A 24,731-nucleotide genomic window follows, 5' to 3' on the forward strand; every position below is an offset into this window, starting at 1 on the left:
TTTTGTAGGGTATGTGTTGTCTCTACCTACATCTCCATTACAAATTGTGATCTGATCAAGTATTTGTGCAGTCAACTTTAAAGCTGGCTTAGCTCTGGATTTAATAGTTTAAGAATTATTTCTCATCAATCGACATTACAGTAAAGGTAGTTGAGTCGTCATAAATGTAATCAAATTAAGGCACTAATCACACATTGTTTTGGTAACCTCCGTAGCTTTCAGTCGCAGTGTCTGATAGTTACTTTTATTTCTGGTACTCTAGTAGCTCGTCTATAGTGGCCCCAAGTTTTAAATTAAGAGAGGAACTGCAGTTTTGTTTCAATGAATAGCCTGTAAAATAATATCACATACCTGGAATCCAGTCACTACTGTAAAATGCAATCATTTAAATATGTTACAAATGTGGGGAATGTTCGGAACATTAATCAAAATTACCTAGCAGCCTATTCAATCGACATTGTGCGAAGTTAATAGAAAACCATGTTTACTTTTCTGTTTTAGTTTTTAAACATGTTATTGAGTAAAGAGACAACCGCATAATGAAAACATATTTTTTAAAACATTTTTAAATGCAGAAAACACATCAAAAACATATCTTATAAAGGACAAAAGCTAGAAAGAAGCGCGTATTAGATATGCTTGGAAGGTATACTGTATCAACCGGAAATAAACTGTGCTGTCGACGAGTACTGCATAAGGAGACCTTCCAATGCGCTAGTTAAAATCAATACATTTATGTGTTGGTGCCTCCATTTTTTTAGGAATGTGGTTTGATTTCATGTTAAAGTTTTGTATTTTGAAGCGTTCTAAGCCATCTGTATACTGTTTGCAATTTTTAAAAGCAGAAATACATTGATAATGCAATTTTGCAAAAGGACAAAGTAACATTTTCCAGTTGCAGTACAGTAACAATTGAATATTCTAGCTCAATTTAACACCCATTCTCACTCAGATATGTTGAATTTGCCTAGCTACTTGGCTGTGACCTTTACTGTTTTTGGTAAGAGCTATTATGATTGTCGCATAAAGCACCCGTTAGTGGAATCAGTCTTTACAATGCCCTTACTATTTTGTTTTTCTATAGCTTTTATCAGATTCGTGCGTCCATGAAAATCCCTCCACGAATTCCACATAAAATAGAAGCTAGCTTATTGCACCCAGCAGGTAAGCTTTAAAGAAGCAATTGTTTTTTTAAGATTGGTTTATATTAGACTCTGAAAAAACAAGATTGTACATTTGAAAAAAAGAAAATGAAACACTAGCAAATTAAAGTTGTTAAGAGAGCAAAGATTGCTTTGGCATGATAATAGTGCACATCATATTACAAGCAGCACCTACTCATGTGATGGAGGTAACAACCTCAGGAACTTTGTTGGCTGAAGAAATTCCTTTTAAAGCACAAAACATTTTGGTTTCTTCTGCTAGCTTTCATGTGTCTAGTAGGAAAGATTCTCCCATTTCTGCCTCTAAAGTTTCACTTTAATTGGTTTCCTTTTGAGTATTGTTTACTGTCCTTACCTAGGTTTTTAGGTAGTATCCGTTTTAGACTGCAGAAAATACAAAACAAAGGGAATGTTGCATGCCTGAAAAAGTATGTTCTTATGGATACGTCTACCAGCAGATTCCTCACTTCTTGAATCCACTCCAGGCACCAAACTGGACCCAGAAACTTGAAATAGCTCTCCTCAGCTGAATGGTAGCGCTTCTGTTCCCGGATCCACCCTGGATGTGACACAATGGAGCTGTATAAGGTGCCACCCTGGCGCACTGACGTCAGTTCCTTTTTTATGAACACTTCACAGATCCGGAGTTGCTCTCCTGTGAACATTTAAAAAAAAAAAAAAGAAATCTGAATTTCAATGTCATCATCACCCCAATAGACAGATGTCTAGCTTGGGTATGCACAATGTTTGTTGCTAGTGCTTGTGACCGAAGCCACGAGTCCTGGTCATGTGTAAAGTGTGGCGGCTTGCATACAAAGCCTTTGAGAAGTGTGAGGCCAGGCTCCTCACGGGGTGGACTTGAGCTGAACGTTGAAAGATGCCATGTCATTCAAGATCCCAACCCCACTCCAGTTTCTGTTCTGACTCTTTAACAGTTAGTTAGTCCTGGGAATTGGCCTTCCCCAAAGGGAAAGAAAAGCCAGAGAAGAATTATAAGAAAAAGCACTAGAGAGGTTCTCCGGCTTCTCGCCATCACTCCCATTCCAGAGGTAGTTTATCTTTTCGGCTGCTCATTTCCTGGATGTCATCTTCAGAGCCCGATCTGATGGAGATTCCATTGCCACTGGTTCTGTCTCTTAGCCAGACCTTCCGGCTCCATTTCCAGACCTTCCGGCCTGCACGCTTGATGTATGGCGTTTTTGATTCCGAATGAAATTCCCGATTCATGCCCTTATATAAGTACAATTCGCTTTGCCCTTATTTAGGACTAACCCATGCAGTCCAAATACAGCCATGGCTACTTCCATCCGTTCATCTACGTCACAACGATTTCTTGGAAAACCAGACTCTTAAGCCGTTAGCTTGAATATTTATTTCTCCAAGAACTCAGTTCTTTTACAATGAACATCTATTCCTTAGGGGTTCATTCATGACGTTCATATGCCCGACTTCACGTCAAACTTAGCATTCCTTAACACCTTCAAGGTATATATCTACCTTCACTTCCTATGGCAAAGCACGGTGTGGTTAGGTGCAGTTCGACTACCTACTTACCCGAGGCAGCTCGCTACAGCAAGTGCTGAAGGAAGCCGACTCTCCAGCTGATGCACTGTCAGTCAAACAATCTTTATTTCGATTAATCAAAATCATAAAAAGAAAAATACATACAAACACTACATCATTAAAAATATTCTAAAATTCAGCATTCGGGTAAAAACATACAAAAACAAACAAATATATAAAGTTGATTTCATAAATATGTACACACAGAGATTAAGACCCTACCAATATCTTTATCTTGGATCACATTAACATCTTTGAGGTGCCACACCGGGTGTCTTTGTTTAGTGTACTACATTAAATTCATATTTACAGTAAAAATGAGTAAATCCTCCTATGTAATTGCTGACAAATGTGGTCTAATCCTATTAATCCGAGCCGCAGCCATCAAAAAGTTGGCTACGCTAAAAATAATACTAAAGGAACCCAACATTTGTAAGTACATAAGAGCAGGCCTCACTTGAACGAAGCCAGCTTACAGAAGAATCGGTAGTAAAAATGTTTTCCGTGCTTCCGCAAACTTGCACTGACAAGAAGCTGTCCTCCTCGGTCGAGATTCCAGCTCCAGTGTTTCTGACACCCCTTGCGGGGTGTTGGGAAATCGAGTTCGAGACAGAGATACCAAACCTCCTTCATTCTAAGGTATGGAGCTGATTAGAACCTAGAGAAACCTTTGTCAAATTCTTGGAAAAACTAAACCTATGTTAAACAACCATACTTACTTCCTCCCTCGTACTAGACCTAGGTTAGGTATATTGGGGTAGGCGTATTTTAGAAGCACCAGTTGAGTATTTTAGCCTGTGTTATTTATGTATGTATTTTTATATGGCTTAGAAACCATACAATGCTATTACAGTATTATTTTATATTACTGTTCATGTTGTACGCATTATACTTTGCATTTTGCCTAACGATTGTAGCAGTTCACCTCTCTTGCATGAGAAAGAAGACTGTTCAATAAACCCCTTTTATTGAAACGCCCATCTCTCTATTTTTCTCTGCAAATCTGTAGAAACGAAGCCTGCACGATTGACTGAGTAAAATAGTTATCTATTGTTTCCACGACTCTGAAGATATGTTCTTATTCTTGGGGAAACAAATTTGTCATGTTTATGCTGTTGTCAGAAACGAATCTCTTTTTGTGTATTTGAGAAAGTTTCTAGTGACCTCTGAGATAGCTGGCACTCACTATTAAATGTGGTATATTCAATAGAGACCTAGTGACCTAAGTCCTACGTCATTGACCTAAGTCCTACGTCATATCTATAGGATATATTATTCCAATGTGCAGAGCCTATTGAGAATTTAAGAACTACACTACACGCTGAACTTGTACAAATTGTGGTCTTCCCCCAGGTACTTTTCCATTGCACTTTGGTTCACTCTGGTGCACCTATGGACCCCAAGAAATCCACTGTGCCCTGTACCGGTCTTCTACCCGCAGCTTCGTCCCTAGCACCAGTCACCCCTTGCTGGCACCTCTTTTGGCATCTGCTAGACCTCTTACTCTTCTGAAGTCCTTTTCTGTTGCTTTTCCACCAGGGCTGTATCTGAAGCTACTAGCACAGATTCAGGATCTGCTGCAAGATTTAGCAAACTTTCCGAAAACCAGGGTCTGATGTAAGCATTGAGACCAACGGTTGATGGAGATAGAGTCAACTTATAGGCTTTTGGCATATAGTGATTGGTTTAGTAGGCTTGGAGAGCTCTATGGGTTACATTCCGACCCCATTCGAATGCCTAACTTTTGTTTACCATGACATTCATTTTAGCAGTGAGTTAGGCCATTATTTTTGCTTCATTGGGATGGGACGGTTCCTGATAGGGATTTGAAGAAGATTGAGGCTATGAGGAAAACGGTTTTCTCTTCAGGAGGCCTAACTCTTTGATTGCCTTTCGGCCCTTAATCCTCAGTTCTTGAGTGAGATAGTGCAAATGGTCATCCCAATAAATCTGCCTGACCATTTTCATGACCATTTTGCCGAAATTGTGTGCAATTGAAATATGCAACTACTCCATAACAAGGGGACCCCTGAAGGTAGATAAAGGTAGAGAGGCAGGGGATATAAACACAAAATACAAAAATGAGAACTCTACCTATAAGATTGGGCTATGCTGTGCGTCAATTGATATTTATGCCCACTCTAAATGCGCTTAAATGACCTTGCTCCTTGAATCAAAGACCACGGATACCCAAACCACTCTTTGCATTCAAAAGAAATAAGAACTTGAGAAATATGCTGGTGAGAGCAAAACCCCAAGAGCAGGACAGATTCACCCAAAAATCCATCACGGGAGATCGACCCATCCACAGCAATCATAAATGTGGGACATGTCACGCATGCGCTCAAGCTATACTCTGCGACCAAGTCCAAATAAACAATCATACAGTATACCTAAAAGATATGACTAATTGTCGGACATCCAACTGCATTTATGCCATTTTTTGTCCTTGCAATTTGGCATATGTGGGCGAAACGGCTAGAGAATGTAGGATCCGGTTGGGCGAACATAAATCCAACATCAGATGTCACAAACAGGCAGCACCCTTGGTCAATCATTGGATTGAAGCCAAACATGCTGAAGAGGATAGCCGATGGAGTATCCTGGAGAGGATACGTCCACAAAAAGGTACTGATAACACCAATATACGCAAAAAACATTACGTTTTGTTTTGGGATTTTTACCTTAGACTCTAAAGTCAAAGGATTCAATTAATCCTTTCCATGGGAAAATTCGATCATTTAGCTATGTTACATCTTCAATATCCATTTTGTCCCATATCTTTTGACCTTCTGCAGCAGGGATTCGGGCCGCCAATCAGCCTCACTGTTTGTTTTTGACTATTTTCCCTATAAGAACTGAGACTTCTTCATTACAATTTAGTCCGAGGCCGGATTTGTTGTTTCTATACTTTCCAGCTATTTGGATCCACTCTCCTGACTGATTCGTATCCTCCACTATTAATAACATTTTTAAAGGTACATCCATACTAAGTTGGGGCATGAGGACCTGTTGCCTCTACATTACTTCCCCCTTCTTAGGACTTTGGACTGATTCACCCTTACTTCTGAATTAACTTACTAGCATCCTGTCACTCTTTGTATAACATCTTTGACTGACGCATTTTGATTTACGTGGGCTATTCTGTGATAAATTATTTACTCTGAACACCATTGATCCAAGTTAATCGGTTACCACTTGGGTCCTTTATTTGTGTGGGCCTTTTCGGATTCATTGTCACTCTTCTGGTGCAATAAAATAATGACATCGGCACCATGAATGTTTCTTCCAGTTTAGTTCAGGCGATCAGGTTTCCTATATCGCCCTCTAAATCTCACTACATTCTTTGGTAGACATATTTTTTTCTGACAGACATCACGCTATCTATCCTTCTGCCATCCAAATATGTTTAATCTATAGTTACGCTCATTGTCACTGTATGTCGATTTTTGATGATACATGGAATTCATGTTACATCGCAGCTTCGACGCGTTTTATTACTTGATGCATTGTTTCCCTGCGAGCGCTACAATGGTAAGTTCCTTGCCTTGTGAATAATATACCGAGTCACCCTAAGATAACTTATCGACGCTGTTGGTCCTTACAAGATTCACTAGTACAGAGCCATCTAGAATCCATTCCCTTTAATCCAAAAATAAGTAACATAACTGGATTCTTTCCATGCTCCAAATGCAAAGCCTGCAGGAATAGTGTAAAAACTCTTGACATAGCAAATTCCAAGCATGGCATTCTCTAAAAAGATCACTAAGTTTCTAACTTGATACACGCCATTCTGCATTTACTGCCTTGTCTATCCCTGTAACTTACAGTACATCGGCAGCATGATACATTCCACAAAATGCAGAATATTAGAACATGCCAGAGCTATTGAAAGAAATTATGTAACATATCCTGCAGCAAGGCATTTCTCCTAATTTCATCAGAGCAACAGAAATGTATTAAAATTATTTTGCCTTGATCATGTTCCTGCACATGAACGAGGTGGGAACAGGGAATTAAAACTTCGGAGATTCATAGTAGACCTACTAACCAAGGCTCCGCTAGGCCTGAACACGGAAGAATAATTAGCAGTACATCTGGGCTAGATCCAAGTGTTACTGTAAATAAACGCGAATTGTTCTGTTTACTCCATCCATACTTTCTGTAATTTCATATGAAGATTAACTTTTCCCTGATGCCCTGTTAATATGTGATTTCCCTTTATGTTTATAAAAAAGATTATGTTAGGATCAGCCTACTCGGGGATTACCCTAAAACTAAATAGATTAATTATGGCCCTACTATCTCACATAAGCACCTAGGCACTTTATTGTCACACATGTGTTGGACAACGGTAACAAGCAAGCCAACCAATTTTGAGTTGTTAAATAAGTTAGATTGACATATATGAATTTTGGATTAAGAGTGCCCATCCAGGGCGCGATGAAAGTTGCACGGAATGTTAAATTACCGGCTGCCACAATTTTAAATGCTGATTAAGTACTCTTTAACCTTTTTTCTTTTTCTCTTTTTTTAATGCATTTTGGATTAGGCTCATTCAGAGCGTGATAACTAACATGATATCCTAAAGTATGATACTATCATTGTTTGTTTGCATTATCAAAAATATTTTGGCAGCACCGTAATTGAATGCAATACTTTGTCATTCAAAGATGGCTGAAATAAACTGTGCTGAATTGTCCGTTTTCAATGTTTATGGTTAATTCTTTACCATTCAAAGATGTATGAAACAGACAGTGGCAAATTGTCCTTTTTCAATGTGTATGATTAATTTTGCACCTGAAGCACTTTCCTCCCAAGTATGTAAAGATATGGCGGTGCCCCAGTCTTTGTTTTCAGTTTGAAAAAGGCGAGAAGCCGAAACGCATCCTGTTTATTAAACCCGGTTAATAAAATACCGAGTTTTTCACCCTCAACGGAGTGCGGTCTCTTCACTTGGGCACACAAGTGGCCTTTAAGCTAAACATACATATATATATATATCTGAAAAAAAATCACAAAAAAACCAAAGGTTACAGGGACCTTATCGTTAGACTGACATCACTGATGACATCTTAAAGACATCACTCATGACATCATCCATACCTACTCACGGATTCATAGAGCTACTCGCACATCAACTCACCCATACAGCCACTAAGGCAACCACTAACTCACATATACAGCCAGTCACGCAACTACTCACTGACCAATACAGCGACTCACACATCCAGTCATACAGATATACAGACACTTGCACAACCACTCATACATCCATTCTCATACTCAGACACCTATACAAATACTCACATAACTACTCATCCATACAGTCACTCATACATCCACTCACCCATACATTTACTCGCTCACCCACGCACTTACTCAGATATACTAATGCACCTACACACTCATCTATACAGTCGCTGAGACGAGTACATACTCTTGCATACAACCTCTCTCACACTTATTTACTCACCGATACGGCCACTCGCACACCAATTTACTTACCCATACAACCACTCACACACCCACTTACACACCCATTCATGCATCCATACAGTCACTTAGGTATCCTGTCACTCACCCCTACAGACATTTATGTACCTTCTCAGTCCCCCATTCAGCCACTCATGCACGCTCTCATTCACCATTTACAGCCACTGACACACCGGCACTCTTCCCCCATACAGTCACTCATTCATCCTCTCATTTACCATTACACCCACTTAAACAGCAACTCATTCACCCATACAATTACTCACACAGCCACTCACTTATTCTTACACCCACTGACACACCCAGTCTGTCACATACCCACTCACTCTTGTATACACCACTTACACACCCACTCACTCACCCATATATAAACTCCCACAGCCAGTTATCGTAGTATATGTGTTTTGAAAACCATCACAAACACTGGATAATGTCATTGTGTACGTAATCAGTGTTGTCATTTGAGATGTAATCAGTGATGTAATTTGAAATGTCATCAGTGATGTCACTGACCATGTTATGATTGATGTAATATGTGAGGTCATAAGCAGTGCTCCTCTTTTGTTTCATTTAGCCCCGGGGAGGTGGTCCGCAACAGATCCCGCTCCATTAGATCATTGAGCCCTGGTGCTGTCTGCAGGGGTGAGGGGATCAGCTCCCCCCAATAATGAAAGTTAAAGCCCAGAGGAGGTGGTGGTCCTCGTGGATGTGGTGGGGGTGGGGGGGGCACTTGGCCCCATGCATTTATTTTGGTTTAAAGCCCTGGAGAAGTGGCGACCCCCGGGACTGTGGGGAGTCCGTGCAGCCCCCTGCTTTCATTATAGATAAAACACCTGGGAGGTGGCGGTCCCCAGGGCTGCAAGGGAGGCTATGCGGACTTCCCCTGCACTAATTTAACAAATGGCCGGTCGGTCCCCGGGGTCCCAGGAAGTGGTCGGTTCCCGGGGCTGCAGGGAGGGACGTGCGACCCCCGCATCAGTTTACTTGTTTGCCCTGGGGAGATGGCTGTCCCTAGAGCGTGGGGGTGCTGCATGGGCACCCCGCATTTTTTTTTTAAAACATGTAACCCGGGTTTAGCCGACCTGGGGGCTGATTATAAAAGTTGCGCAGAAGCCTGCACCTCTTATTTTAGTTTTGTAACGCGTCCACCCATGGATTCAAGGTAAAACTTTTTTTAAATGCTTTAAAACCTTAGCAGGGTCCCTGTGGGACCCCCCTATATCTGGGGGGGGTCTGGGTATTCCTACCCTGCCCCCTTTTCTTAATTTGTAACTTTTTTTGTGTGACTTAACTTCAAGCCGAGTTCCAAGATAGCTATCAACACTTCCTGGTTGAATTGTTGGCAGCCAATCACATTTTAGTAGGATTTCGAGCCCCCAGATATCTTTATTTTCTTAACATAAATATCTCTGAAACTACTGTACGTATGTACACCAAATCACAAAAAAAGCTCACTTTCTAGACGAATATCTAGCTTTCTGCCAGATTTGTTGTAATTCCGTTCATCGGTTTGGGTTGTAGTTGTGTTCAAAAAAAGAAAAATCCCCATAGACATAACATGTGGAAAACGCATTTTGGGCCCCTCTCTTTTTTCTCTGCCCCAGCTTGACTGATCACCCGAAACTTTAAACACAGCAGCTGAACCAAAAAGGGAACCTTTTTTAAAAGTGCATGAAGATTCATCAAGTTGCTCCAAAGTTATTGGCAAAACAAAAAATGCTTTTTTTATTGAAACTTTGCTCCTAAATATAACTATATATATATATATTGTGTATTTATGGGACTTTTGGGTCTTTTCTTTTTATTACAGTATATATATATATATTGTTAGAAATGGGATCCCTGGCTGGCCAGGGCTTGCGCCAAAGTCAGTCAGAGACCACCACTCTTAAGTCAGGGCAAGGGAGTTACACGCCAAGATAACCCCTTCTCACCCTCTAGGTAACGTGGCGCGAGCAGCAAGGCTAAACTCAGAGGCTATGTAGGTTAAGTGTTTGCGCACGCACCCCAACACCACCATCCAAGGCCCACCACAAAGGAAACTCCACACAAGGTTATATATAAAAATAGCCTTTGTATTATACCAAAACACATTAGATAAGAACACACACTTTACAATGTGCCAACAGGCACGGGCAGAATTTACAGGGGATATGTACAAGACAGGGCCATATGGACCACTGTCAGGAATCAGCACTTTTAGAACTTCGCACTAGGTAGAATTAGCACTTAGAATATAGAATATAAATCACTGTAGCACAAAATAGAACATAAAGCACACAACCAGTAATCACTGGTAACCGGTGAGTACCACCTATGCAACCCTAACCACCTTAGGAAAAGGTCACACAGGGAACCAGGACCTCACTAGCAACACCTGTACTAGCAAGAACAACCACCTAGGTATCACAATACCTGTAGGGGTATAAGCACATAACACATGATGCATAACATACATTCAGAGGTGTAAGGAACAAGGCACATGGTGCATAAACAACACATTCAGAGGTGCAGGGAAGGAAAACACATGATGCCTAAAACCATTCAGAGGTGTATCAAAGAACCCAATTGCGCAAAAATCACATTAGTCACCACCTGTGACTGTCCCTAGGCAACTGGCCTCTCTAGGGCTAGGACGCCCTGTGTCCCAAAGTCAGGGGCCTAAACGTGGCAGCTGCCCACGAATTGCTGGGCAGCTGTGTAGATAATGGTGGGGACAACGTGGGAGCCTCGCAGGCTCTGAACATATACTTGTCCCCTTTTTGGAGCCTCACTGGGCTCTGAGTAAAGAAATGGCCCCACAAGCCTCTCTGGGCTCTCAAAACACACCTAGAACCATGGTGCCCCCAGGGAGCCTTCGTGGCTCGAAATATGACTGGCGCTGTCTTTGGAGTCCCTCGTGGACTCAAAACAGTAACCGCATGCCCCCGCGTTAGAGCCTCGACAGGCTCTGAATATCAAAATGCCCCCTGAGCCTCACTGGGGGGATAGTTGGAGCGGCCCGCTGACCAGATGGGGCCGCTCGACACACCCGGCGCACTCTGCGCCTCTTTATAGCACGAGGGCTAGGCCCGGAGCTCTCCCCCAGCCCAACACTCACCAGGCTGCTGTGGCGGGGGGCTCCTCTCCGGCTGCTCCCTTCACTGGCTGCGGGGTCTCGCGGTTCTTGCGGCCGGACTCCTCTCTCTCCCCGGGGCTCTCCCTCACTCCTGGGAGCCGACGCTGGCTCCTACGGTGCTGCCTGCCTTCCAGGCAGAAGGTCCGGGGCTCTCCCTCGTCCTCGGGAGCCCCGGCCAAGATCCTTCCTCTCGGGCTGCAGGGGCGGGATTCCGGCCTTTCGTCCTGGGCCGCGCTGCGGTTGGAGGGTCAGCCAGCTGCTTCCGGGTCGCCGTGGGCAGAGCGGCGGCCCGAGGGAATGCTCTCCTGGTAACTGTTAATCCGGGGTTGTGGCGGTGAAGACACAGGGCAATGCCGGGTGGGCACCGGCTTTAAAGATCAATAAAGCGGTCCAGGCTCTATAAGCAAATAAAGCTCTCCCAGCGCTTGTGGCACAATTACGGTGCCCCCAGGCGCTGTGAGGAAAAAGTAAAGCGCTCCCAGGTGCTTGGAAGGCCAATGCAGCGCCCACCGGCGCTTGAGGACTGATTTCAGCGCTCCCAGCGCTATAGAGATAATTACAGCGCTCCCAGCGCTATAGGACAGCACAAGTCCAAAGCAAGTACTTGGAATGCAGCAAGATGTGGGGGTAAGGATGGGCCAGGGGCCAGCTCACTGGGCCCTCCAGGCAGGAAGGCAGTCCCAAGTGGCGGTCCTCCTGGCCCCAGCAACAGCAGCACCCCCCCTCAGGCAGGATCCTGGCAGAGAACAGTTTGTGTGGGGACACAGCCCCATTTTTATACACCACAATCCTTTGTCTTTGTCACAGGGTGAGGGGAGAAACCAGTCGCAGCTGGTTTTGGAGCACCCTTGATGTGCTCAGCCCCTCACTCTATTCACTGGCAGGGCTAGGGTAGTTAGACGCACCACATGGGGCGGAGCCAGCATTGTGTGGCGAAAACCCAGCCCTATTCAGGAACCAGGTGCACTCCTCCCCAGCCATCAGCATGCTAATCTCAACACTCACCACCGGGCGGACCCATCATGACTCATGGAGCCAGGCAGCCCAGCCAGCTCCAGCCAATCACACGCCAGACACATTTTACACTAATATGCCAACTCCTAGAAGTGGCACTTCCGCACAAGACACAATCATGCCACATACATCATTGCGAAGCATTCAATCACACAAGTTCGCACATACCAAACTCGAGCATGCACACCTCACGCATCAGGAACTACCAGGGACACAGACATTCCCCCTGCATTCCTATGGGAGGGCAGGCCAACCTTACTCCACGCACTCAGAGTGCGCACGCACTTTCCACTGGGACACAGTGAAAGTGCGCAGAAACCAAAAATCACTACCTTCAATTCACATTTAAAAAGCAAAAAGTTTAGGGGTGAACCTGCCAGAAGGGCCAAGTCCAATATAAATAAATAAATATATATATATATATATATATATATATATATATATATATATATATATATATATATATATATATATATATATATATATATATATATATATATATATATATATATATATATATATATACTACTATTATAAAGGAAGAAGTTTCTTTGAGGCGGGTAAACTCGGGAACCACAGCGCCAATCCACACACCTGATACATCGTTGGAATCCTCAGGGTGTGCAGATGAACATAGGCTATATAAATTTAAAAAATACGTTATATTTAAAAAATTAACATTTAAAAAAAAGTAGTCCCCTAGAAGTAGCGCCGGGCGTGACCTGCGTGCTGACGTCGTCCAGGAGCGCGAGGAGGAGCGGCGGACATGGCGCGGGGGAGGAGCACTGACGAGCGGCACACAGGCGGTGAGCAGCAGCAGACCGGCGGAGCGACGAGGAGCACTGAACTGAGGAGCGGCAGCTGAGCGGCGGACATGGCACGGGGGAGGAGCACTGACGAGCGGCACGCAGGCGGTGAGCAGCAGCAGACCGGCAGAGCGGCAAGGAGCACTGAACTGAGGAGCAGCGGACATTGCGCGGGGAAGGAGCACTGACGAGCGGCACACAGGCGGTGAGCAGCAGCGGACCGGCGAGGAGCACTGAACTGAGGGGCGGCGGCTGAGGTAAGGCTCCGGGGGACACTGTCGGGGCAGGCGGGGTCGGGGCAGGGGGAGTTACAACAAAAAGGCTCCGGGGGACAATGTCCGGGCAGGCGCGGGTCGGGACAGGCGGGGGCCCCTCTGGCATAATTTGCTCAAGCTCCCGACTCCCGCCGGCCGCTCCATACTCTGTGAACTCCTACTCTTATCCCTGCAACCTCTGCTCATCCTCGCCTCCCTGCAAACAGAGCGCCACTTACCCAGAAAGCTCCCCAGCGCCTCAGGCGTTGCTGCTGGCCACCACTGCAACACTGGGCCTCTGGCATGATTGTGTGAGGTAAGCCTCCGGATTGCTCCCAGGCAAGGTCGGGACGGGATATATATATTTCTCCAGTATTAGGGGTGTCTTTCATAGATTCACATGCCTGAATCATTACCCGTCGTCTGAGTGGGAGCCCACGGTTCATCAAAAAGCAGTAAAATATACCATTTGTACATAACAAATAACAGCATACCCAACCAGGAAGTAAAGTAGCCCCAGCTACAGTAAATAAAACTTCCACATTAGAGACTATCCAGGTCATTATGTATAGACCAAACTGCAGCCAATCAAGCCACAGCTCCCACCAGAATGCTCTCCCCAGAGACCCAGGCTCTCAGATTTTTTACCGCACGTCGTGTGATAGGGAGTCCCTCTGAGCTCTGCTCAGTTCTTTCTCTACTTGTAAAGATTTCCTTTTTTACAATGTCTACTTCAAAGTCCCTGTTCAGGACCTGTGACTCTTGCGGAAAAGCGAGGCTGTTTAAGGAGGATCCACATACTCGCTGCATCTACTGTTTGTACCCTGATCATCAGGCTAAGGAGTGTAAAATCTGTCGCAAATTTCCTCCAAAGACCCTCAGGGATAGAGAGGGTCGCCTGCTGCTGTGGCTTCAGCGAATTAAGGATAAAGATACGCCACTTTCTGAGGTAGGAAGTTTTGCCTCAGAGTCTTCTAAGGGATCAAAGAAGAGGAGGGCTGAGAGTGCTGTGCCTACTCCTAAGGCTAAAGTGGCGAAGCAGACCCAGCTCGCTTCAGATGCTGGTGAGCCTTCTACTTCTAAAAGTAAGAAATCCTCTGAGAGTCTGTGAAGCTTCCAGACTCTAAAAGGACAGCGACTTTAGTGTCTCCTCAGAGACCTGTGACTAAGGCACCAACAGCTCTGCCAAATTCCAGTCAGGCTGCCTCTGCTATGACTTCTACTATGACTTTCTCCTCACCTAAAACGTCTATGGTGATGTCCTCAGCCTCCTCTCCAACTTATGTTCATGTCCAAATTCGTCCCATCTCGTCGACGAAGATTGTCACACCCCTCGTCGACGATCAAACGTCAACGAAAATGAAACAATCGTCGAAAAAACCCTCGTCATCGTCGACGGCCTTTCCGTCGACGAAGAAGACCTTGCCGACGTCGACGTCATCGTCGACGAAGATACCGTCGACGGACTCTTCGATGACGAAAAAGACCCCGTCGACGGACGCGTCGACGAAAGCGTTGTCGACGAAGATGAAGATTGTCTCGTCGACGGCCCCGTCGACGATGAAGATAGCTCCGTCGACGGTTCCCTCGTCGACGACGAAATCCACCACGTCGACGAAAATAACACCGCCTCTGAAGTCGACGGAACTGTTGTCTTCAACAACGAAGACGACATCACAAGGCTCGGATTTATCACTACTACAAGACAATCCCACCACACCAAAGCTGTCCTCTTGTACAGACCTGCAGGTATGGTCAGCAAGAAGCACTGCCATACCCCTACCATCTCCAGCCACAACTGCGGCTCTGTTGCAGAAACGGTCATCTCAGTCCACATCTATGTCGCCACTCCAAATGCCTGACAGGCTCTTAGATTCTGAGGAAGGATCTGGTGATGACATGTTTCAAGCAGCTGAAAGCCCTTCTGACTTACTTATACAGATTAAGGATCAGGAGGATGAGGAACAGCAAATTCAAGCGCCTACATTGGTGAATACACCAGCGCCAGGGATGCAAATGCCAATGGCACTTTTTGAAAATTTGCAGTATATGTTAAGCGATTATTATCGCCGCTTCCCGCCCTCGGAGTCGGGCGATTCTCGTATCACTTCCCCACAGCCTCAGGTAACTCAAAATGCAGGAGCTGTTATGACGGAAGGGACAGAGCATGCCCGGCCTTCAACACCAATCTCCTACCACCAACAGGAGGATGACAATTCTGATGAGGAAACCCATGAGGAAGGGGAATTGGATAAATCGGACTCGTCGGAGTATGAAGATTATCAAGCGGACACACCATCCCCTGATGAACAACCGAAGGCTGAGTCACCACCGGTGGATATAGCGAACTTCCATAGGATTATGGACAAGGCTACTAAAAGATTTCTTATTTCCATGGAGGCTAAACAAGATGAATGTTTTCTGTACGATTTTAGGACTCTATCTCAGAAACAAAGTTGGTCTATTCCCATTATAGACTTTATTTTGAAAGAAGGGCTTAAGATCATGGCCACGCCAAACTCTTCTCCTGCGGTATTGCCGCGAGTAGATAAAAAATATAGGGCGCCCGCCTCTTCACCTGCTTGTCTCATCGGTCAGGCAAAGACGGACTCAGTTATTGCGCAGGCAGCTCAAAAGAGGGCAAAGAACCCGTCAACTCAGATCTCGATTCCTACGGACAGGGACGGGAGACGCCTCGATACCATTGGAAAAAAGGTATCTACTATTGCGGCCACCACAGTTAGAGCTGCAAATTCGTTAGCAATTCTCGGCAGGTATGATAGACAAATGTGGTCAGACATATCGCCATACATCCAGAAACTGCCTGAGCCAGACCGCTCCGAGGCCACAAAAATTTTGCAAGAAGGCGAATGTGCTTCGTCTGAAATCATCGATGCGGCAGTGGAAGTGGCGGCCACAGGATTCAGACAATTAGCGGGTGCTGCAGTGCTTAGAAGAGAGGGATGGTTAAAATCTACATCCTTTAGACAAGAAGTACAAGCCAAGGTTCTAAATATGGCTTATGACGGCGAGTTCCTTTTTGGCACACATGTGGACGAAGCTTTACAATCCATTAAGAAGGATACGGAAACCGCACGATCGTTAGGTACTCTACAGTACCGTAAATCTTCCTTTCGTGGTGCTAAAGGAAAGGGTAACTTCTCCAGTAGAGGAGGATATTACCAGCAACGCCCATATTTTAACAACCAAAGCAACCAAAGGTACCAGCCTTATAAACAACAACCTTATGGCCAAAGACGAAGTAATTATACACAGCCTCGGGGGAAAGCAACCTATCGGGGCAGGGACAACGCCAACAAGAAGTGAGAAAAGCATCCTGTCACCACTTTGCCCCAGCCAGAAACAAATTGGAGGAAGAATATCCCTACATTACTCACAATGGTCAAATATTACCACAGACAGATGGGTCTTGGATGTAATCTCAAAAGGTCACATATTGGAATTTGTAAAGACCCCTCCAAATTCACCCCCAAAAGGACCGCCCCCAGCACATCTCAGGGAGCTGTTCATCCAAATCAATGCAATGATTCGAAAAGGGGCAATCGAGAAAGTACCTCAACATCAGAGAGGAAAAGGATTTTACTCTCGTTTTTTCTTGATACGCAAGAAATCGGGAGAATGGCGCCCCATCCTCGATTTGCGTGCCCTCAACAAATATATCAAGAAGTTAACGTTCAGAATGTTGTCACTCCAAGAGATCCTCCAGTTTCTGACGGAAGGGGACCACATGGCAACACTGGACCTTCAGGATGCTTACTTCCACGTACCCATCTTCCCCAGGCACAGGAAGTTCCTAAGGTTCAGAGTGGCTGGCAGGGACTTCCAGTTCAAGGTCCTTCCCTTCGGACTACGTTCAGCCCCGAGGGTATTCACAAAAATGTTGGCACCGGTGGCGGCCCACTTACGGTTGCAGGGTGTTCAGATATACCCATATCTGGACGACTGCCTTATCAAGGCCAATTCCTATGCCACCGCAAGCAAACATATCCAGACATGCCTTTGCCTGTTTCAAAGTCTAGGTTTCTCAATAAACTTCAAAAAATCGGACCTGGTACCATCTCAAAGGACGTCTTTCCTGGGAGCAACTCTGGATTCCAAACGCGCTCAAGTCTTCATTTCAAGCGAAAGACAAGAAAAGATTCAGGAAATGGCGATTGCTCTCCTCAGAAAAAAGTGCGTTTCAGTTCGGAGATTCAAGTCTTTCCTAGGGATGTTATCATCGTGCATCCTCCTATCTTCAAACTGTCGTCTGAGGTTGAGACCACTACAAGAGGAACTCAGCCACCAATGGGTGCAGGTGTCCGGTTCCTTCGAGGATGTCATCGTCTTAACACCTCGTATGAAGAATGCAATCCTGTGGTGGACTCAAGAACGCAACCTGCAAGTGGGCTGTGCCTTTCTCGCAGAAGTCCCCAGTTTCATCGTAACCACGGATGCCTCGCTAGAAGGTTGGGGCGCTCACCTTCAAGGGATGACGATCAGTGGCAAATGGAACATACAGCAAAGGAAATGGCACATCAATTTGTTGAAATTGAGGGCCATTTTCCTCGCCCTCAAATCCTTTCAAGCGACTCTGTCAAACTCGTCCGTGTTGATCCGAACAGACAACACGACGAGCATGCATTACCTGAACAAACAGGGGGGCACAAGATCAGCCCGGTTGTCCCAGCAAGCTCAGGAAATCTGGAATTGGGCTCTGGCACACAACATCAACTTGACAGCAGTGCATGTCCCAGGAGTAGCCAATGTGCTAGCAGATTCCCTGAGCAGATCCAAATGCAGCACTCACGAGTGGGAACTGCATCAACCAGCACTAGATCAAATTTTCCAGAGATGGGGTCGCCCCGATCTCGATCTGTTCGCGACCTACCACAACAAGAAATGTATTCATTTTGCGAGCTGGATTCCCCACAAGGAATCTTGCGGGGACACTCTGTCAATGAACTGGGAACGGCTCTTTGCCTACGCCTTCCCTCCAATTCCATTAATTCCCAAAGTCATCAGGAAAATGAGGAGGCAACCGTGTCGTATAATTCTAATCGCTCCACGGTGGCCCCGGCAATATTGGTTCACACAGCTTCTTCTCCTCTCAGAGTGCGAACCAGTTCAGCTGCCTCAAATTCCGGATCTTCTGACACTTCAAGACAGCAAAATATATCATCCAGACCCTCATTCTCTGAAATTATCAGCTTGGCTCCTCAACACCATGAGTTTGCACACTTGAACATTCCACAAGACTGTCAAGAAGTCCTGAACAATGCTAGAGCACCTTCTACGAACAGAACTTACAGGCTTAAATGGAAGCGTTTTTGTGCTTGGTGCAAAACTATGGATTTACATCCTATGCATGCTGAACCAGACAAGATTTTACCCTTCTTTTTACATCTGGCTAAATCAGGCTTGGCACACTCAACACTTAGTGTTTCTAGCGGCTATATCCAGATACCGTCAAGACGGTACGAATTCACTATATTCCTCAAGAATAATCCAGCAATTCTTTAAAGGTTTATTTCGTATGTTTCCACCAGTACGTCGGCCACCTCCATCCTGGCATTTGAATATAGTATTAGCTCAACTCATGCGCCATCCTTTTGAGCCGATTCATAAAGTTGATCTGAAGTTCATCACTTGGAAAGTTGCATTACTGCTGGCATTAACATCAGCCAGAAGGGTCAGTGACATGCAGGCGTTTACATCTAAGCCACCTTTCTTGCAATTCACGAATGACTCGGTGGTACTGCGCACCAACCCGAAGTACATGCCCAAAGTACCATCGGATTTCCATCTGAATGAGCCAGTCATACTTAAGACGTTTTTTCCAAATCCGCAGACACCAGCTGAACGAACTTTACACTCGCTAGATATCAAACGATGTCTTAAATTCTATCTTTCCAGGACAGCTGCCATCAGGAAGACGGATCAGCTATTTGTTGCGCATGGCAGACCAAGACAAGGCTGTGCAGTGACAAAACAGACTATCGCTAGGTGGGTCTCTTCAGCGATAGGGCTCTGCCATCAACAGGCAGGTAAACCCTTACAGACCTTGCCTAGAGCTCATTCTACGAGAGCAGTCTCTACTTCAACTGCTTGGTTTGCTGGTGTGCCTCTCCTGCAAATCTGCAGAGCTGCAACTTGGTCCAGCAGGCACACATTCACGAGGCATTACTGTCTGGATTCTTCAAGCGATACCGATGCCTCGGTGGGAAGAGCAGTCCTGCGTAATCTTTTTCAATAAGGTGAGCCTCTGCTATTTCTCTCCCACCTCCTTTTGCTCCTTTGACGCCTATTATGTTATTGCCTTTCATTATGTTCTTGCATTGCTGCTATGTGCCTTGGCGTCCAAGAGCTATGTATGATATTATTGCTACTATTACTGCTCACTACTCTGATTCAGGCATGTGAATCTATGAAAGACACCCCTAATACTGGAGAAGAACAATAGTTACTTACCTGTAATCTGTGGTTCTCCAGTATTGGTGTCTTTCATAGATTCACATGCACCCACCCACCTCCCCTCAGAGTCTCACTCAGGCTGTTTTATCTATACGTTACTCCGGTACACTCCGGTGCTACAAAATCTGAGAGCCTGGGTCTCTGGGGAGAGCATTCTGGTGGGAGCTGTGGCCTGATTGGCTGCAGTTTGGTCTATACATAATGAACTGGATAGTCTCTAATGTGGAAGTTTTATTTACTGTAGCTGGGGCTACTTTACTTCCTGGTTGGGTATACTGTTATTTGTTATGTGCAAATGGTATATTTTACTGCTTTTTTATGTACCGTGGGCTCCCACTCCGACGACGGGGAAGGATTCAGGCATGTGAATCTATGAAAGACACCAATACTGGAGAACCACAGATTACAGGTAAGTAACTATTGTTCATATATATATATATATATAGTCATGAGTGATGTAATATGTGACGTCATCAGCAGTGCATTGCACGCGCAAGTTATAGTGAGTCCAACTAACTATAACGTGGGAATTTCAATGGTTTTATGCGAGTAAAACTTCATGCCAACTATAACTGGTGTGAAACCTATGGTGTTTTCAGTGAATTTGATAGGTTTTTTAAATGCTAATTCCTAACTATAACTGGTCTGAAACCTATGGTTTTTTCAGTGAATTTCAAAGGTTTTTAAAAAGCTAATTCCTAACTATAACTGGTCTGAAACCTATGGTTTTTTCAGTGAATTTAATAGGTTTTTTAAATGCTAACTCCTAACTATATATAGGGCCTCAAACCTCTGAAATGTAATATTTTTTATAATGAATCTTATATTGTATACTTATATAATATTATATTTTAATATTTTTTTTTTTTGCCTTGGTGCGCTCCTGGTGCGCACCCCGGTGTGCGCACCGGAAAGCGCAGTTTTTCGGCGCGCCCCGGGGCGCGCACCGGTTAGCGTCCCGTTAGCGCTATTGCCACGAACGAAAACATCATTGTGACGTATCGCGTAGCCGCGTCCGCGTGATACGCACGGTGTAAGCGCACCCGGAAGCACTCAAGCGAATACGATTGCGCAACGTAAACATCCGACGCGCTTACGCGACGCGACCCGGGGCGCATCGCGTAAGTGCGTCTGGTCATGTGACCTGAAAATAACACTTTTTATTGGTGCAGAACAGTTTTGGTTTCCAAATGATGAAAGCCCGGGTCATGTGACCTGAAAATAACACTTTTCATTGGTTCAGGACAGTTTTTTTTCTCCAAATGATGAAAGACCCCACCTTTTTTCCTTATTCTGACTTTGTCCTTTGACTGAGGAAGACCTGTTTGAACATCATTGAGAAATATTTTGTACTTTAAAATGGCTACAGTAGCAGCAGCAGCTGGAGCATCTGCACCACCACCACCACCACCACCAAGATGACCACCACAACATTACATTGGTGGTCAAGAAGAGGAGGAGGAGGAGGAGGAGGGGTGAAGGTGGCTGCAAGAAGACAATACCCCATACAAACCAAGGCAGCACATTGTATGGGAGTTTTTTTCTATACCAGAGGGCAAGAAGAAAGTCAATGCACCCAAGGTGACTTGTCTAATCTGTGGCATGAAACTTTCAAGGGGGAACCCTAACAAAAAATATTCTTTTATAATAAATACCATGATTAGACACATGCAGCGCAAGCATCCGAACAACTATTCTGCTGCAGAGATGAAAGAACTGGCCAGTAACCCTCCCCAATCTTCAATCACCACCTCCAAAAGAAAGCAACCCACTCCATCGGGACCAGAGACAAGGGAGACGATCCCTTGCATACAACCACGGTTTGGGGGATTCAGAATTACATGTATTTTTTGTGGTAAGACCATCTCCTATAGTGAACAGAGCATAAAACTCATCCTCCTTGCTGGTGACAACCACAATTGCCCCAAAAAACCCTAATTTTTTCCTGATTTTTTTTTTTGCTCCTGTTGAGCCATTTTGAATTCCCTGCTTTTTGTTTCTCCCCATAAAAATAACAAAAAAAATATAAAATAGTTCATAAAAGCCAAAAAAAGTACAAAATGTAACTCTGAGCAAGAGAGAACAGCAGAACAGTGAGAATCAAGCAGGAAGAGAAACAGGAAACTAGTGACAAAGGAAGAAAGAAGGGATTAAAAAGAACTTGCTAATGTGAGATAGAAACTGGAAAAGTAAAGTCGTGAAAGACAGCTGATAGGGAATCATATTTTGTGATCTTAAAACTCTTTCACAAAATGTGTCAAATCTCAAGTATGGAAACCCTGCTTTAAATTACCCCATTTATGGTTTTGTTTTCTTTTGATATCATGCTTGGAAGGCATTTGTCAGTCCTTAAGAGCAACTGACTAGCTCCAATCTGGCGGCAGATAAAATACTGATAACTGAAAAAAGGGAAACCCCTATCTCTTCTAAACCCTCCCTACCACTGGCCATTTTCTTATGAAGAAGGATTAAGACTTTTATGTTTCCTTCTGGAATTCTGTTAAGGTAAAGATGACATTACACTTCTCCAGTATTAGGGTGTCTTTCATAGATTCACATGCTTGAATATCCCCCGTCGTCGGAGTGGGAGTCCCACGGTAAATAAAATAGCAATAAAATACTATATATATATATATATGTACCAACATAAAACCTGAAATATGTAATAGAAAAAAGGCATAACAAGCCTACACATATTTCTACATAGGAATGCATGGAAAAGGAAAAAAACATTTGCAGTCTATCATTGTCATTATGTTGGTCCAAACCACAGCCAATCAGGCGCCAGCAACCCTCTAGAACCTTCTCCTCAGAGCTTAGCACCTCAGATTTTCTACCGCTCGTCGTGTGAAGGGAGTCTCCCTGAGCTCTGCTCAGTTTTCTTCAATTTTCTTCAAATTTTCTTCAATTTTTCTTCTTAATATCACAGTTTTGTAATGTCTTCTTACATGAAGTCTTCCTTCAGACCCTGTGTCACTTGTGGGAATCTGAGACCTTTTCCTGTGAACCCTCATGAACAGTATATGGACAACACTTTGCTGGTCTCTGACAGAACAGTTTTGGTTTCCAAATGATGAAAGCCCGGGTCATGTGACCTGAAAATAACACTTTTCATTGGTTCAGGACAGTTTTTTTTCTCCAAATGATGAAAGACCCCACCTTTTTTCCTTATTCTGACTTTGTCCTTTGACTGAGGAAGACCTGTTTGAACATCATTGAGAAATATTTTGTACTTTAAAATGGCTACAGTAGCAGCAGCAGCTGGAGCATCTGCACCACCACCACCACCACCACCAAGATGACCACCACAACATTACATTGGTGGTCAAGAAGAGGAGGAGGAGGAGGAGGAGGGGTGAAGGTGGCTGCAAGAAGACAATACCCCATACAAACCAAGGCAGCACATTGTATGGGAGTTTTTTTCTATACCAGAGGGCAAGAAGAAAGTCAATGCACCCAAGGTGACTTGTCTAATCTGTGGCATGAAACTTTCAAGGGGGAACCCTAACAAAAAATATTCTTTTGGTAATAAATACCATGATTAGACACATGCAGCGCAAGCATCCGAACAACTATTCTGCTGCAGAGATGAGAGAACTGGCCAGTAACCCTCCCCAATCTTCAATCACCACCTCCAAAAGAAAGCAACCCACTCCATCGGGACCAGAGACAAGGGAGACGATCCCTTGCATACAACCACGGTTTGGGGGATTCAGAATTACATGTATTTTTTGTGGTAAGACCATCTCCTATAGTGAACAGAGCATAAAACTCATCCTCCTTGCTGGTGACAACCACAATTGCCCCAAAAAACCCTAATTTTTTCCTGATTTTTTTTTTTGCTCCTGTTGAGCCATTTTGAATTCCCTGCTTTTTGTTTCTCCCCATAAAAATAACAAAAAAAATATAAAATAGGTCATAAAAGCCAAAAAAAGTACAAAATGTTCAAAAAACATTAAAAAAATATAAAACAACAAAAAGAAGAAAAAAAACAGTTCTTTTTAGAACTACCTCCAATTTATAAAAAAAGGCTAAATTTTTTAAAAACTCTGTCATTCTTTTTTTCCCCATGGTACGCTCCCCGGTCCGCTCCCCGGTGCGCGTACCGGGCGCTCACCCAGCGCAAATCAAATAAAAAAATAATAATAAAATTTGCCCCTTGGGGCCCTTTTATGGCCCCCACATCAAACCTAGGGGATCAGGGGGGGTCTACTCTGCCCCCTTATGGTCATTTCCCCCTTTGTTTTTGCCTCCTCTTTTGTCTCGATCTTACCGAGACACAAGATGGCTGCCGCTCCGGACTGTTTCGAATGTTTACAGACACCCAAGAGCCAATCAGCTTTCCGAGTGCAAGTCGCGTAGCACGCTGGAGCGCTCCAGGTGCGCGTACCGGAGCGCGGCCATAGATACATATATTTTTTTGAACCTAAATTACTCAAAATCCACTGGAGCACATATCTTGAGACATAGCAAAGGCACATCGGGCTACCAGTCCCTACAATTTTGCCAAGTTTGGTGGAAATCCATTCAGCCGTTCGGGCTAAAAGTGAGGTTGACCGCCCTATGGAAATTAACATGGGGAAAACACGTTTTGGGACCCCCCTTTTATCTTGGCCCCCGCTTGACGAATCCCCCCCAAACTTTCAGGGAAAGACCGAAGCGCGCGAAGCAAATTTGAGGAAATTTTCAGGCAGATTCCTCAACAATCTGCCTGATAGAATGTTGAGATTTTGCATTGAAAAAAATCCTAACTATAACTACCTACTGGCGACCGCCAGTAGGTAATATATATATATATATCTACAATCTGCAATCTACTCAAGGTGTCCGTGAGATTTTCTAA

The 24,731-nt window shown here is 44.4% G+C and overlaps 1 protein-coding gene across 2 annotated transcripts in view; it reads left to right on the forward strand.

The window, feature by feature from the left end:
• FAM135A (family with sequence similarity 135 member A) overlaps positions 1 to 24,731 on the forward strand; it is a 1,101,526-nt gene that overhangs the window by 233,410 nt on the left and 843,385 nt on the right. For both annotated transcript variants that reach the window (XM_086926467.1, XM_086926468.1), the window contains exon 4: positions 1,085 to 1,164. In XM_086926467.1, the coding sequence (XP_086782593.1) occupies positions 1,085 to 1,164 (80 nt within the window). The remainder of the gene's footprint in view (positions 1 to 1,084; positions 1,165 to 24,731) is intronic.

This window comes from Lissotriton vulgaris, chromosome 6, assembly GCF_964263255.1.
Source record: "Lissotriton vulgaris chromosome 6, aLisVul1.2, whole genome shotgun sequence".
Classification (NCBI taxonomy): Eukaryota; Metazoa; Chordata; class Amphibia; order Caudata; family Salamandridae; genus Lissotriton; species Lissotriton vulgaris.